Source organism: Polypterus senegalus, chromosome 4, assembly GCF_016835505.1.
Source record: "Polypterus senegalus isolate Bchr_013 chromosome 4, ASM1683550v1, whole genome shotgun sequence".
Classification (NCBI taxonomy): Eukaryota; Metazoa; Chordata; class Cladistia; order Polypteriformes; family Polypteridae; genus Polypterus; species Polypterus senegalus.
In genome coordinates, this window is record NC_053157.1 from 167,638,811 (window position 1) to 167,656,621 (window position 17,811).

The window sequence follows — 17,811 nt, forward strand, 5'->3', positions numbered from 1 at the left end:
CATGTACTACAGCTACAACTATTCAAGTAAGTCTGTTCTAACTGTGCCAATTTAGATCAATAAATAAACTTCAAGTGCTAATAACAGCATTTCAAAATTCAAATATATATTAAATTAAGAGACAATACAGCCCTTTTTGAAAGTCTAATAAGGCCAATAATTCAAATTAAATGGGGTTAACTTTAATTAGTCAAACAATAATAATGCATTAATGTGACATACTGTAGTAGAACATGACAGTTAAGTAAGAGTTATGATTATGACAAAGAAAAAATTAAGTATTCACAAAAATGCAGTCCGTCACCTGGTATATATTTATAATTTAGGTGTAAAATATTATTGATACAAGGTTTTTTTTTTTTATTTTGATAATACTGTGTTCATTTATCTATGTATATCTATATATTTATTTATTATTTTAGAAACCTTTTTTATTTTCATTCATCTTACAAGGCAATTTTCTAGCAGCAGTCCACTCAATGGCACTTCAGTATTATTTTAAAAATAGTGTAGAATAGCCCACATTTAGCTGATTAATTTGTGGCTAAAGAACATTAAAAAAACTGAACTTGACAGCCACTTAGAAATTAGACATAGCTATAATAACTATTTACACATTTCTGAATAAAATGCTTCTTTATTTCTTCAGTTGTTTTTATATTTAAATCTATGAATATAAGCATGGATGCTTGACATATGGTAGAATTACTGAGGATTCTTCAATTCCAATATTACAACCTAATTAAAATTGCATCCCGATTATTCAATGAAGATTTATAAGATGCTGAGACTTCAAAATATATTATGTAAAATGTTGAAAAGCAAATGCAAATATAAAACCTTTATAGAGTCTATGTAGAATACAAATACATATTTAGAAATGAATGTTGAGCAGCTTGCAGCACAGGGTCTGATTCTTTAAAATACTTTAATTAAAATTTGTATAAACTTTTAAAAAATTTTAATAAACTGAAAAATTACCAGTCAAAACCAACAGTAAAAAAACAGTTCATAAAGAGTACTTCTGAAAAACAAAATCTGTATTTTAAGAGAGTTATATGAAGAAAATATTTTTATACTCATTCATTGCAGCAGCACTTGGTATATAATAATAAATTCCTGGATGATAAGCCATGTGCACAGTACATTTACTATGGTATGATGATGTTCTATTGTCCCATATACAGTAATAACATTTGATTTTTAAAGGGAAACTGACGAAAAATAGTACCTATTAATCTCCATGTATAAAAATTACTAAAGCAAAAAGGACATTTATTTATTAACTCTCTTCCCATTAGACAGCAGTTTCCCCATTTACTATTACATTTTTGATCATTTTTTATGTGTTAAAAGAAAAAGTGATTTATTTTTTAGACGAAAAGCAGCAAGAATGATGTTTTCCTTACACTAAACTATGGTCCCAACAGTGTTTTTGTCTGCCAGACAGCTTCAAACCATCTACCAGTCCTTAATCAACCAAACACTTATTTAATCAAAGGAAAAAAATGTTCCTTGAATTTTCTCCCTCTAGTGAAGGGTTCCCAAGTTTGGTCCTGGGGTTCCACTGTAGCTGCAGGCTTTCATTCTAATCATTTTAACAAATAAATGATTCAGTCTTACTTCTATATTGTCTGTTTAATTAGTCTTTTTCATCTCTTATTTTGCACTCAGAAATGTGTGTTAGTATATTTACATGTACACAGTATTCAGAAATTTGCATTACACAAATGCTTGCTTCATCTGTCTAAAATTTAGCAAACCCATTTTATAATTTCTGGATTGACATAAAAACAGAAACTGTGAAATAACAGCTTGTTTAATAAAGGCAGGCGTGCACTTAAAACGGAAGGTGGCTGGTATGAGCACCAGCAGCTGAGGTCCACTTAGTTAAGCTTTTTGTTAATAATTAGCACACAAATGAATGCAACATAAAAGTAGCATAACAGCTTTAACATTTATTGTCATTTACACCTATGTCTGCACTGCTCATCACTAACTGTCAGTATCTGGATGCGATTTAAAAAACAAACCCCACAGAAATAAACAGAAGTTAAATAGAAATGTGTTTCTTTGTCATAGTTTAAAACACTAAACTTTATTTAATCATTTCTAAGTTTCTTCTAAATTCAAATATCATACCAGAACACTTTTCAGAATGGAGAATAAGAAAAGAAAAAAAAAAAACAGCTAAATAAACAATTAGATTGATGAGACAAGAGTGATCCGCTGATTTGTGAAACTGGTTGAAATGAAAGCCTGAAACCACAGTAATACACCAGGACCATTCAACAACAAACAACAGCACTAACAATATTTGTACTTTCAAAATGATAGAAAACAAAACCCAAAGATTTAACATTATCATAACTAGAAAAGAAATGCTGCCCATAGAAATTAAAATGTTTGTTGTTCCTTGAAGAATTCATAAAACTTAAGTTTACATAAAACTTCAGCTGCTTTACTGACTGGTACAGAAATTGCATTTTTAATTTCACTGCTAGAAGAAATGTTTAATACTTGAAGTAAGTACAAGTTAGGTCTGTTAGAGTAAAATACAATGCTCCTAAATTCCTTTTGGCCATTTCTGGAATCTCATTTTATTCAGCTGCATAAATTAAGGTTATGCACTAGGATCCATTTCACCAGCATCCAATACTAATTTAAGCCCTAACCATATAGAGTGTTTCAATATTTTAGTGCAGTGCGGAAAAACAAGTTGGCCTCTTCATATCTAATGAATTTGAAAAATCTGTTGTCTATGCCATGTGGTTATTGTATTGCATATATCCTTTCAGACCATGAAAATTTCAGCAGATATGCATACATTATTCTACATATGCACTAAATACACAGTACAGCAAAGAAAAAACTCATTTGACCCTTTTAACCATCTTTAAATGTATCAGTTTTCACATATCAAGCTTGACAAATTTCCTCCAAAAGAATTAATTCCAACTGGATTGTGTGTTTTATAAAAGACAAAGACAAACACTATACTGGACTACATAAAGTAATACTGAGACAGATAGTCACCTTTTTGCTTTCGAAGTATTAGAGGACTGCATGATGACCCCCCTCCAGCTGCAAGGGACAGGAAAGAGAAAAATATGACCCAAAAGAACCCAACTAAAGAGAAATTTTGCAGGCAAGGAAATTTCTGGCTGTCATAATTCAGAAAAAAAATTAGAATAATGTTTTTAAAATTATTCAGATATATTAGTAATCATGAAGAAGTAAACAGAAGACTGGTTATTGGTTGTAAAAGGAGAGAAGCCCAGGCAAGGAATAAAAATAATACATGCAAATAAAGAACAAGATTAGGAGAAAGAAAGAATAAAGCAGACTACTTCTACAAAACACTGTTTAAAAATAAAAGACGACAAAATAAGGCATGTATAACTTGCTGTTCCAATACCAGGAACCCCAAAAGCTACATTTTAGGCTCAAAAAATGTATCTTTTTAAAAATACCAGTAAAAGTAATTACTTCAGGAGGTAACTTATGCAATAATATATAAATGAAGATAACAGCAAACACAAAAACTTCATTTTAAATGAAGAAAAAAACAAGGAGGGACACAAAAATTCCCGAAATTGTTTAAAAAAAAAAAACAAATGTTAAGCAAGTTACGGTAATTTCCTTTCAGTCACAGTCAAAACACACTCTTTGAGATGCAATTCAATTATCCCAGCACTTATTCAATTCCGGTTAACATTTTCTGTACTCATTTTTTGTACCCTCGATTTTTTTCCTGTTTTTCTAACACAGTAGCAAATTGTCTTCCCTTCAGTCTCAATTTTAATTTGAAGTGATAAAAATGCAAAAGCAGCGAGGACGGTGAAACAAGACGTGTGAGGTAACACCAACACTTTGTCAAAAACTCTTTGACTGATAATGTGATGAGTGCAGGTGTCCTGCCATGGTGCAAAATGCAGTTTTGACAGCACTACAGCTCCAGAAATTTTTTCCTGATGCTTTCCAGCATATGCCCCAGCAGTTCAGTGTAACATCACTGGGAAACTGTTAATTAAAAAGTCAATTTGTGTCAAAAAATGCAATCATCACTGCCTTGATGTTCAATATGATTGACATTTTTTTTTTCTCCAAGTCGAAAAAGAATCACCCAAGTTACATGCACAATTGTAGATTAAACATCTGAAATATGCATCTTGATCAGCTCAGCAAAATGTCACTTTGTGGGCCAAAACTACAGACATGTGTTGCCTAGCAGCATAGTTGATAACCATACCCAACTCCTGTGCAATTTATCAGTCCAGTGTATTTTTGGGTCCCCCCTCGTATACTCACCATGTAAGTGACTTGAACATTCTACTCAAGCACCTGGACTCTACCCCAATTAAACCTTGGTCATAATGTGCTTTATTTATAAAGGCATTTTACAATTACATTATAAACAAGGCAACATGTGATGGCTCAATGATTTTTGCTGTAAGGACAGGCTCTGAGTAAGCAATAGTCAACAACTAAGGAGTGCTATCCTAGAAGTACAATGCAGACAAGAGGATTAGACAACGCTGTGTGTTTTGGACTGTGTAAATAGAGAACTGATTTAATGTCTCATGTTTATTGCATAACAAAAGAATGGAAAAAGGAAAAGAAATAAAAAACAGAACAGCCAAGATTGCTGAGTACAAAATCTTTATATACTCAGCAAAAAAAGAAACGTCCTCTGACTTTCAACTGTTTTTACTTTCAGTAAACTTAATGTGTAAATATTTGTATGAACAGTAAAAGAGTCAACACCATAAGACATAAACTAAAAATGTTTCACAATGTGTCCCTGAATGAAGGGAGGCTCAAAATCAAAAGTACCAGTCAGTATCTGGTGTGGCCACCAGCTGCTTGAAGTACTGCAGTGCATCTCCTCCTCATGGACTGGACCAGATTTGTCAGATCTTGCTGTAAGATGTTACCCCACTCTTCCACCAAGGCACCTGCAAGTTCCTGGACATTTCTGGGGGGAATGGCCCTAGCCCTCACCCTGCGATCCAACAGGTTCCAGACGTGCTCAATGGGATTGAGATCCGGGCTGTTCCACTGCGAAGATGATCAGCTGTCCTTCCTGTCTCCCTGTAGCGCTGTCTTAGGCGTCTCACAGTGCGGACATGGCAATTTATTGCCCTAGCCACATCAGCAGTCCTCATGCCTCCCTGCAGCATGCCTAATGCACGTTCACGCAGATGAGCAGGTACCCTGGGCATCTTTCTTTGGGTGTTTTTCACAGTCGGTAGACAAGTCTCTTTAGTGTCCAACATTTTTAGAACTGTGACCTTAAATGCCTACTTTCTGTAAGCTGTTAAGGTCTTAACGACCATTCCACAGGTGCATGTTAATTAATTGATTATGGTTAATTGAACATGCATGGAAAACATTGTTTAAACCCTTTACAATGAAGATCTGTAAAGTTATTTGGATTTTTAAAACATTATTGTTGAAATACACAGTCCTGAAAAAGGGACGTTTCTTTTTTTGCTGAGTATATAGTTTGGAAAACTTGGAAAAACTGAATTTTGCTGTTTTAACCCAGTGCCAAGGTAACACAACAGAAAAATAACATTAATTTTTTTTTTAATTTGTGGAGATTCATCGATGGAATAATGTAGTGTCCTTGCCTAATTGTAATATATACTGAAAATTTGGTAATATACATTTATATTGCTCTGCATGTATGCACCACACAGTTTTCACAGATCACTGATAAAACATTTTCACTGAAAATATATAAGTAGATACAAAAGTCTACTAAAATGTAATTACATAATGACAACAAAAACAATCAGAACTCAAAAAAAAAAAAAAGATAATATTCACAGGCATAAGATTACCTATGAGTTCAAGGATACTGCTGCTCCGACTGCGATTCTCCACCTCCTCCCGAGATATGCTGACCACCGGAATGCTTCCTGGTGTTATGAGTACATGAAGAAGGTCAGGTGGTGGTGTGCGAAAGACTTGCTGCAATAGCTCTAGCGCTGCTGTTACAACATTGTGATCCCTGTGCTGTGTATAGTGAAGAGTAAGTTCATAAACCTGAAAAGAGAAACAACAAATAGAAATGTTTGCATTCAAAGTCGATACCATATTAGATTTTCTCTTTTTAAAAAAAAAAGACACATAAAAACAGCATTTCCACATTTACTTAATAAGGAAATTTTAAACTTGTTTTTACAGAACTATTTCCACTATGTAATTTTACAGCACGCATAATAATATGTTGAGCAATTCCATACAGTATTCTTTATATGAATCCAGACCAGTCAAAATATATTGGCAATTAAAAAATGCATAAATAAAGATTCATTCGGCTTTTCAAGTGAACATAACAAGTGAGCATACTCTTAAGCACTTCTGTAAATTTCATAAGAGCAATTACATTACCAAAACCACAATAATTTAATACAAGATGAGCTTTTTCTGCTCCCTGGTTTTTGGATTCACTTGTTATGTAAGAATGGGTATGTGCCACATAAGGCTTGGTCAGTCAAGTCGCTGGGTACAGACAAGTGTGCTGACAACCATGACATAAACAGCCACAAGTGGAAAGATCTCACAGTTTTTAAATTTCACCTAGAATCAGCTGTCTTGCTGTCTGTTACCATCTCTTATAGTTAAAGTAAAAGAGATGGTAACAAACAGATTCTTAGAATATATAAAACAAACAACACAAAGTTTTATGATCTCTCTAAATTATGCTAGTCATAGCATGCAGTTAGGTCAATAAATATTTGGGCAGAGACAACTTTTTTTCTAATTTTGGTTCTGTACATTACCATAATGAATTTCAAATGTTCAAGTGCAGACTTTCAGCTTTAATTCAGTGGGTTGAACAAAACGATTGCATTAAAATGTGAGGCAACTCAAGCATTTTTTTTAACTTCATTTCAGGGGCTCAAAAGTAATTGGACAATTGACTCAAAGGATATTTCATGGGCAGGTGTGGGCAAGTCCATCGTTAAGTCATTATCAATTAAGCAGATAAAAGGCCTGGAGTTGATTTGAGGTGTGGTGCTTGCATGTGGATGATTTTGCTGTGAACAGACAACATGCGGTCAAAGGAGCTCTCCATGCAGGTGAAAGAAGCCATCCTTAAGCTGTGAAAACAGAAAAAACCCATCCGAGAAATTGCTACAATATTACGAGTGGCAAAATTTACAGTTTGGTACATCCTGAGAAAGAAAGCAAGCATTGGTGAACTCAGCAACGCAAAAAGACCTGGACGTCCATGGAAGACAACAGTGGTGGATGATCGCAGAATCATTTCCATGGTGGAGAGAAACAGCCAACCAAGTGAACAACACTCTCCAGGGGATAGGCATATCGATATCCAAGTCTACCATAAAGAGAAGACTGCATGAAAGTAAATACAGAGGGTGCACTGCAAGGTGCAAGCCACTCATAAGACTCAAGAATAGAAAGGCTAGATTGGACTTTGCTAAAGAACATCTAAAAAAGCCAGCACAGTTCTGGAAAAACATTCTTTGGACAAATGAAACCAAAATCAACCTCTACCAGAATGATGGCAAGAAAAAAGTATGGAGAAGGCATGGAACAGCTCATTATCCAAAGCATACCACATCATCTGTAAAACACAGTGGAGGCAGTGTGATGGCTTGGGCGTGCATGTCTGCCAGTGGCACTGGGACACTAGTGTTTATTGATGATGTGACACAGGACAGAAGCAGCCGAATTAATTCTGAGGTGCTCAGAGACATACTGTCTGCTCAAATTCAGCTAAATGCAGTCAAATTGATTGGCCGGCGTTTCATGATACAGATGGACAATGAACCAAAACATACAGCCAAAGCAACCCAGGAGTTTATTAAAGCAAACAAGGGGAAAATTCTTGAATGGCCAAGTCATTCACCTGATCTTAACACAATTGAGAATGCATTTCACTTGTTGAAGACTAAACTTCTGACAGAAAGACCCACAAACAACTGAAAGCCGCTGCAGTAAAGGCCTGGCAGAGCATTAAAAAGGAGGAAACCCAGCATCTGGTGATGTCCATGAGTTCAAGACTTCAGGCTGTCATTGTCAGCAAAGGGTTTTCAACCAAGTATTAGAAATGAACATTTTATTTACAGTTATTTAATTTCTCCAATTACTTTTGAGGCCCTGAAATAAAGGGATTGTGTTAAAAAAATACTTTAGTTGCCTCACATTTTTATGCAATCTTTGTTCAACCCACTGAATTGAAGCTGAAAGTCTGCATTTCAACTGCATCTGAGTTGTTTCATTTAAAATTCATTGTGGTAATGTACAGAACCAAAATTAGAAAAACGTTGTCTCTGTCCAAATATTTATGGACCTAACTGTAAATGGTCAGCTCTTACTGTTTCTCTGAATAACTGTGAATTTAGATTTAGATAGACAGACTGATAAAACTCAGTCTGATCCCTCTTATCAATCAGTCCCATTATTGACAAATGGGCCTCATGTACAAACTGCATACACACAAAAATGTTGCATACACCAAGGTTATTATAGTTTATATAGTTTATAGTTAACGAAAACTAAAATCAAAACTGAAACTATTGTTAAAAAAATATTTTCGTAAACTGAAATACAATATTAACAAACCCGAAATGAAAAACTAAAACTAAACAAAAATATTAAAAGTAGCTGGAAAGACTAACTGAAATAAAATAATAATTTAATAAAATATTTTTAGTTTTCGTTTTTGAATGAATTTTCTTGCTGTTAGTCTTTAACTCTTGTAAGTTTAAACTCTAAAATAGAAAGTCATCCACCACGAGCCGCCCGCACATATTCATCCAGTGAACGGCGGCTGGTGTCGGCAGGCAGCTGTTCACAAAGCATTTGCGGTGACCGAGCGAGCTGAATACGGGTGTGTAAAGCATGTGAAATAGAAAGTGATTTATGTGCCACCTTTATTTGTGCTTATTGTATATCAAGATGTAATTCAAACGGCTGAAATCAGAATGTGCTGGTCAACAAAATGTTTACCATATGGACAGAAAAATCGAAAGTGAGTAAAGTTTCAGTTTATTTCGCAAGTAACTGCTTTAATATTGACATTACAGACCTCTCAGAGTCCAAAAATACTGTTTTTTGGAATTGTGTGTGTGCGCATGTGTGTGTGTGTGTGTAACTCAAAAACGCAACTAGATAGATGGGTGAAATTCGGCATGTGGTTGTTACACCACAATTGTAGATCTGTATTAACTTTTGGGACAAATCCATCACCAGGAAGTGTTACTTTACCTGAACACATACTCGATTTTTTTTTTTATTCATGCAGCCGAGTCCGATTTATTCAACTTTACTTTTATAATAATTGTTCAATATATTATTAATTTGGTTTGATTTGTTGTTGACGGTTCCTTAACATACATAATATAAAAATATAATCATTGTCTTGCGGTTTACTCCTCAAATATCCATCCCCATATCGGAGTATACAAGAAAGTCTAGGGGAGACCACTCCCAGTTTTTGAAAATAAAACAGCACGGATCGAGATCGAGACTAGGTCATCATACAAGATCAGCATATTGTTGCTGGCCCATCACTTTTGGTTTAAAAACATCGTTTAAAAATGAAGCAATACAAACAAAGGTAGGTAAGCGAAGAGAGTCTGCCAAGTGCTGAAAAACTAAACATACTAATGGGTTTTTATATTTATTCTATATTTATTAATGCATCTTTTTTAGTTTGTATTCACAACTCAAAATACCTGATATTGTGAAAGTAATCCATTAGCAGAATTATATTTTAAAATAAAACTATTGTTAAAAAAATATTTTCGTAAACTGAAATACAATATTAACAAACCCGAAATGAAAAACTAAAACTAAACAAAAATATTAAAAGTAGCTGGAAAGACTAACTGAAATAAAATAATAATTTAATAAAATATTTTTAGTTTTCATTTTTGAATGAATTTTCTTGCTGTTAGTCTTTAACTCTTGTAAGTTTAAACTCTAAAATAGAAAGTCATCCACCACGAGCCGCCCGCACATATTCATCCAGTGAACGGCGGCTGGTGTCGGCAGGCAGCTGTTCACAAATGTTTTTCTCTCTCTCTCTCTCTCAAAACAGATAGTTGAAATATCATGTTCATTTTGTTCTCAGCCATATCATACATATTGCATACCAGGGATTTTTCCTGCCTTACATCCAAACCTGCTGCGGTAGGTGCCAGGTTTCCTGCGATCCTGTTCTGGATAAACAGCTTTAGATAATGTATATATTGTTAATCTCAGATGGTGTCTATGTTGTTTTATGCCTGTCCGTATTCCTATTACCTGCTCTTGCTCTGCTCATTATGGGTTTACTGTCCTTTATGTTGGGCTATTCAATACTCTTGCCAGTAACCTTGACACTACATGCTTGTTTTTCTTTGTTTCCCTCAATACAGCTAGGTGGGGTCTGCACACTGATTCAAGTCTAAGAGCCTTGTTCTTCCTAAGCCTCCATGATTTTCATGAGAAAATATTTTAAAAATTATAAAATTGTGTAAAATTGTTCATATTCAGTATCTAGTTTTGATTATGCTTGTTTTTATCAGACAAAAACAAAACCAGATAGTAAACCATTTAGTGTAGTAAGCTTCCATTAACATTAAACTCGTATCCAAATCTGTTAAGTGTACAGTTCTGTCTGATTGTGACACAAAACTAAACTCTGTAGGAGCTCCATGCCATAACTACTAAAACTAAAACAAACTAATAGATATAAAAATATAATAGAAATGTCTTTGTGAAATAAAAACTAAACTAAAACTAAAAATACACGATGAAGAAAAACTAAAACTAAACTGAATTTTCAAGTAAGGTCAGAAAAATATAGAAATAAAAACTAATATAAAAAGCCAAAAATATAATACCCATGGCGTACACCTGTTTCCTTGCACGCTTTAAGATGTATAAAAACTAAACATGGCATGGAGTCACACACATTTTTACGGTAGCCCTCTTCCTTGTGTACATGGTTTCTGGTCAGATTTGCAAACTGGCAGCACCCAGCATCAAAGTAGTGCTACTGTTTCTGTGTCACTTACCTTTCTTTTTCATACTTGCATCAATGATGCAAGATTTATCAAATACAATGAAATTAAGAACAATCATTTACAAATTTAATTAATTTGATTGTAATCATTCTGTAACAATATAATGATGCATGGAATGGTCAAACTATTCCAACTGCCATAGCTGCTTTAGCGTTGTTAGAAGACATCTCAAATGGAAGAATTAGAAGAGAGAGATAATTTAAAGATGATGATTATGACTGGCTTCTAAGTCAATTTGTATTTCCAAGAGCTATCCTCTTGAAGCTGTGTGCTGAACTGGCATCAGCTTTACAAAGGTAGACTTTGAGGAATTTTGTTCTACCTGCTCCTTTGCAAGTTTCGTCCACTTTCAAATTTTTAACCACAGTAGCTTTTCAACATGAACTTGCTGACCAATTGGTTATTTCACAAGCATCACAGAGTCGCACCATGCCAACTGTACAGGATGATATTATCCGCTTGCCATCCAGATATAATATTTCCTTACACTGTGTTTAAACTGTGAAACATCAAAGCACAATTCACAACAACATCCAGTTTTCCAAACGTAATTGGAGCATCAGCTGCATGCACACTGCACACTGCATGCACATTAACTGGACAAGATAAATCAGCCAAGGACAATCAGATAAAGAATAAGATGCCATTGCATTATCTATTGCAGGAGTGTCTATGAAAATGGCAGCTCAGTACAGTTGCAGGTGCTTTTTTCAACTAGTGCGGCAAAAGGCAAGCAGCTCTTTTACAGATAGCGAGTCACCTCAAATAGCCATGTAAAGAGCAGAGAATCGTGGCACAATGAATTTCCTCTCTATTAACACTAGATTTACCAAAATCTACGAAAAAACTCATAATCCCAGCCCAGCTTAAATCCCTCTGCAGCTCTCCATCAGCGACTTATGCTTTGTAAACGTGTCGATCAGCACAAGCAGCCTGCTGTCTCATCCCCCACCTTAACAATTTTCAATTTTCCAGCTGAAGTCAAGGCTCCCTTATCTGCATTTGAGGTACCTGGGATTGTATAGGGTAAATAATACAGCCTATCGTTATTTCAAATACATACATTTCATGTTTTTTCCATGTCTACAAAGATCTGGGTAAGTGTAGGATGAAAGTAAATGAGAGGCAAAAAATTCTGAACACATACCTAAAGCCGAAACTTTTTCTATATAATACTACTAATGATGTGAAGTGTATAATGTATGAAGACTTTAGTCCAAATATCAAATAAACATGTGCGCTTTAATTCAAGAATACAACCCAAGAAACAAAATTATTTGATTTACATGTTGCGGTCAATGAGTTAAAAACCCAAGCTCAAATGTCAATTGACAGGAAGTTGATACGTGTTCTTGAATGGCACAAAGGTAAGAACTGCTGTCCTATAACCCAAAGGTACCGGGTTCAAGTCTCGGTGCTCCGAGTATTGAGCTGCTGCTATTATTATTACTATAATATAATAAAAACATAAATTTGATTTGAGGCTGTACCAACCGGTGTAAATTTTGGCTATTTGTAAAATTTAGCATTTGTTTTATTTTATTATTCAGTTTTATTCTGTTACAGACTGAAATCGGAGTCTTCTTCTTTTTGGGCATATACACCATCAGCATGGCACTGCCAGATCTAAACACTAGCATGGCAAATTGCTTGCTTGTTAAAGTAACTTTAGCTGCAGGTGAAAGTCTCATCTTATTTCTGGTGCCAGGCAGAGTTGTGTCATGGTGAAGAAGTCTATTAGCTAGGGAAAGCGCTGTGAAGAAGCTGTCTGTTGTTACAATTCTGCCTTTGTCCAGAAATGGCTCCATAAGCTTTATGACCACAGACTCGGAAAGTCTTTCCCTTGGGTTATAACTCAAAACACAGCTCTCAACACAATGTTGGCAGATATCCGAAACCGCAGCAAATCTGTCGTTTTTCACACGTTTTGCATAGGCGTCTTTGTTGTCAACGCGCAACTGCAGTATGGAAGTCTGATAGCGGTCACGCGACATCGTATCTTTAATTGCTGGTATAACAAATAGTTCTGTGCGGACGTCAGCCACAGCAACAACTGTGGTCATTGCTGCTCTTGTGAAAAGAATGGAGATAAACAGCATCAACTCAAAGAGGGAGAGGCAAGTTCGTTGTACCATATGAAAGTCACTGACAGAATAAAACTGAATAAAAAAAAAAAAAAAGTGCTAACTTTTACAAGCAGCCAAAATTTACACTGGGTGTTACAGACTCAAATCAAATGTATGTATTTATTATTTATGCAGATAAGGAACCTTAGGTTGAGCTGGAAGAGTTGAGCTCCATCACGGTGGGGAATGAGACAGCAGGCTGCTTGCGCTGATCGAGCAGAGAGAGGTTAGGAGCATGCGCTGATACAGCGCATTGCCGCACCCACCACATGAAAAACCAACTAGTGTGAGTTTTATTTATGGTGGCTGGAATGCCAATTCTGCCACCAATCCCCAGGTTTTTCCATGCAGGTTGGAGGACCTACATGCAGGGCTGGATGAAGATTAACATCATACCCAGGGCAGATCAATTCCAGGTTAAGGGCCTTGCTCAAGGGATCAACGAAGTGGAGTTACTTTTGACGTTTAGAGGATCTGAACCAGCAACCTTCTGATTGCCAGTGCAAATCCCTAGCCTCAGAGCCTCCACTCCATCAGTCATGTGCTGATCGACACATTTACAAAACAAAAGATGCTGATGGAGAGGAGTGAAGAAATTTAAGGTGGGCCAGGTTTACTAGATTTTTCATAGGCTTAGGTAATTCTAATGTTAACGCGCTGCTCTATAGTGCAGAGAAAGTGTGTCGCATTGTGCAGGCAAGGACCTGAAGAGATGCACTATGATGAACCTGAACCTGACCCACCAAATGATCAGCTAAATCAGACAGCGTTACAACTTCATTTACATGTAATTAGCAGAATTTAAAAAAACAGGTGATAAGATGCAGCATTTAAATTTTAACCAATTCATTTAAATTGTTGTCAATATCATATAGTACAGCCCTTATATTCCTTATTTCATTTGCCACATCTCTGACAGCATCTACTATTGTATTTTGTTACTCCCAAACAGTCAAGTCAGCACACTGCCAGATGGCCTCCAAGAGATGTGTGTGTAGCCAGCGCCCGAAGACGTGCTTAGCACAGCATCACCATCATGTCATTGGCACGGAGGGCAGCTTTTGTAATATTGTATGAAAGAAAATAAACAGATGGTGGGCTACGACTCACCTTTTCACATCAACTGTGATATATGACCACTTCTTTTTTATTTTGTGGACTGCGCGACTTTCTGAACTTGAACTCTTGAGTGTCTCTGCCACTCTTTTGTTACTGACACCATTGTATAAGCTAACAAATAGTACGTTTTTCCTTACCTCCATTTTGCATTAGTTGAAATTCTTCTTTTTTCACATGCTTTTGAAATTGTCTTTTAACCAAACACCAAATGGAAGGAGCTATTTATATTGATTTGCATATTAAAATATGTACAATTCTGGGAGGAGTCAGCATGGGGTGGCAGGCGTTACTTTTCAAGCTGACCGGGTCTTATGGAGCTGAAGTGCGTGAAAGTTGGCTTATGCACAGTTTGTACATTTGGACTTTTCTGTGAGTACCCACATTTTCGCTTTTGTTCATATGCCATGTTTTAGTGTGAATTATATGCATGCCGTTATACATCAGGCCTCTGCTGTTATATTTATAGGATGAAGTGAAATAGAGACAGCACTGCCCCTTGCGATGCATCACCGTTACTCACAACCACATCAGACTCACGGTCCTTGAGCCTTACAAACTGTGGTCTGCCTAACTGATAGCTCAGTGTCCATGACACCATAGGCCCATTACCTGCATATTACTGAGCTTATCCCTTAACACTAGAATTACCAAAGCTTACGAAAAAACTCGTAAATCCAGTCCACCTTAAATCCGCTCACACCTCTCCATTCAGCGTCTTTTGTCTTGTAAATGTGTCAACAAATCCAAGCTGCAAGCAGCCTGCTATAAAATTCCCCCCACCGCTGCAGAAACAGCAACTAATAGGATAAAAAATATGTTATTTGGAACACATGCATTTCCAGCGTGTTCCGTGTCTGCAAAGATTTACTGTCTATGTAAGTGTAGGATGACAGAAACGTTGAACACATACCTAAAAGACAAACTTTTTCCATGTTTTAGTACTAACAACAAAATTTTGACATGAAGTGTATAATGTGTGAAGACTGAAGTCCAAATATCAAATAAGCTCTTTCACAAAAGGTACAAATATAACAGAACAAGTGCTCTTTTATTCAAGACTATAACTGAAGATAAAGAAATCGGGTTAGTGTGGCCTGTTGTCGTGACTTCTTTGGTAGTATAGCAATAAGAACTGCTGACTCCTATTCAGCAAGTCCCGGGTTCGAGTCTTCATGTATCCCAAAATAAATAAACATTTTGAGTAGTGAGCAATGGTACAAGAATGCAGTCAGTCTTCCTATTTGGGCACATACACCATCCAGATCTAAACACTAGCGTGGAGAGTCGCTCGCTTACTGAAGAGTCTATAATTAGAGGTGGAAGTTGCCATCGCACTTTTCCAGTCACTGTACTTTGTATATAAAGCTCTTAACCTGCAACTGATGAGCACTTTGAGTAGTGAGAAAAACGCTATATAAATGCAAAGAATTAATATAAAAGTCAGATCGAATGTTATTTACCTTGATTTATTTACTTATTTCCTACAGCATAAAGTCACAAGTAAACTGCACAGCTTCCTGTGTTTGATTGACACAGGCACACTGACACAGTACATGTATACTGAAGTGACTTTAGCTGCATGTGAAAGCTCATGACACACCCTACGCAACTGTGTTTGATCTTATTCAGGAAAAGATCCCAGTCGCCTCACAGGAAAAAGACTTTCCAAGACTCTTCAGTACGCAAGCGACTCTCCACGCTAGTGTTTAGATCTGGATGGTGTATGTGCTCAAAAAAGAAGTCTAAATGCATTCTCGTACCATTGCTAGTGTACTAAAGTGTCAGGAGGCATTTTTCGTGGCATTACACGTGTAATTTGTGAGCATACCCTTGTCGATCAAACAGAGGAGGCTCTGCAGTCTACTTGTGATGTTACGCTGTAGGAAGATAAGTAAATAAATCAAGGTAAATAACATTTGATCTGGCTTTTATATAAGTAACATATAGATATTTCTTATGTAAAGACCATCACAAAACACAATCACAAACAGGAGTTTGCACAATACGTTGGCGAGCTCTGTAAACCATTCTGTTTCCTTGAAGAACAGGTGTGGGGCAGACTGATTGGCTGGATGACCCTGGACCTTGTCCTGTATCCAAAGGGTGCCATCTTTCGCCTTTACGCCTGGTGCAGCTGCACTGTTCTTATATGTGAGTGGATGTTTCTTGCGGGGAGGGCTTCTGTTCTCTTTCTCCGATTTGAGTTCACCTCCATTATCATCTTCTTCTTTTGGCTGCTCCAGTTAGGGGTTGCCACAGCGGATCATCTTCTTCCATATCTTTCTGTCCTCTGCATCTTGTTCAGTTACACTCATCACCTGCATGTCCTCGGGGAGAGTGTGAACGCGACTCAGAGAATAAAACTAAATTTAAAAAATGCTAACCTTTACAAGTACCATACATTTACAGCTGCTGTTACAGACTCAAATGCAGTGTATTGTTTTTATTGTATAATAGGAACAATAAGAGCAGCTCACTACTCAAAATGTTTATTTTAGGACACATGAAGACTCGAACCCGGGACCTTATGAATAGGAGTCAGTAGTTCTTACTCCTATACTACCAAAGAAGTCACGACAACAAGCCACATTAACCCGATTTCTTTATCTTCAGTTATAGTCTTGAATAAAAGAGCACTTGTTCTGTTATATTTGTACCTTTTATGAAAGAGCTTATTTGATATTTGGACTTCAGTCTTCACACATTATACACTTCATGTCAAAATTTTGTTGTTAGTACTAAAACATGGAAAAGTTTGTTTTTTAGGTATGTGTTCAACATTTCTGTCATCCTAAACTTACAAAAACAGTACATCTTTGTAGACACAGAACACACATAAAATGCATATGTTCCAAATAAATTTTTTAGCCTATACAGCTCTACCTGACAAACAAGGCTTCAGTTAGGAGAGGTTTTTGCACTTTCTACAGCAGTGGAGGGGATGGTATAGCATGCTGCTTGGTCTTATCAACACATTTACAAGACATAAAAGACCCTGAATGGAGAGGTGTGAGCAGATTTAAGGTGGTCCAAAATTATGAGAGTTTTCGTAAGCTTTGGTAATTCTACTGTTAACAGGAATGGCTACATGGTACTGACTGCACTTAAGAAATCAAAAAGCGTAATCTTTGCAGTGTTTACAGCTTTGTCCAGATAGGTATACGCCTTATGCAGATAATTGGCAAACTGCAGTGGGTCCAAGTGGTCATTCACAAGAAAATTCATATAGTCCAAAACCAGCCTCTCGAAGGGGTTTATGAGGTGGGATGCAAGGGCCGATAGTATGTAATCATTACATTAAGAGGTACTTGCCCTCTTTGGAACTAAAACAATACAGGCTGTTTTCCACAGCTCTCTGTAGCCTTAATGGCTGAACAGGTAATAGAGAATACCACAAGGGGCATTGGCATAACCAGCTAAGTAACAAAAGGAATATATATTATCAAAGAGAGGGGTCTGGTTGGTCTTGGTGTAACTATTTATTTTTTTACCTTAAGGTTAATATCATTAGA

At 36.3% G+C, this 17,811-nt stretch overlaps 1 protein-coding gene across 4 annotated transcripts in view; it reads right to left on the minus strand.

Moving 5' to 3' along the window:
* The window catches only part of htt (huntingtin), a 240,301-nt gene that overhangs the window by 186,901 nt on the left and 35,589 nt on the right, over positions 1-17,811 (minus strand). For 2 of the 4 annotated variants that reach the window (XM_039751642.1, XM_039751639.1), the window contains exons 9-10: positions 5,850-6,054; positions 3,037-3,084 (exon numbers count right to left, since the gene is read on the minus strand). In XM_039751642.1, coding sequence (XP_039607576.1) covers positions 3,037-3,084; positions 5,850-6,054 — 253 coding nt within the window. The remainder of the gene's footprint in view (positions 1-3,036; positions 3,085-5,849; positions 6,055-17,811) is intronic. The other 2 variants (XM_039751643.1, XM_039751641.1) reach the window with 1 other exon arrangement.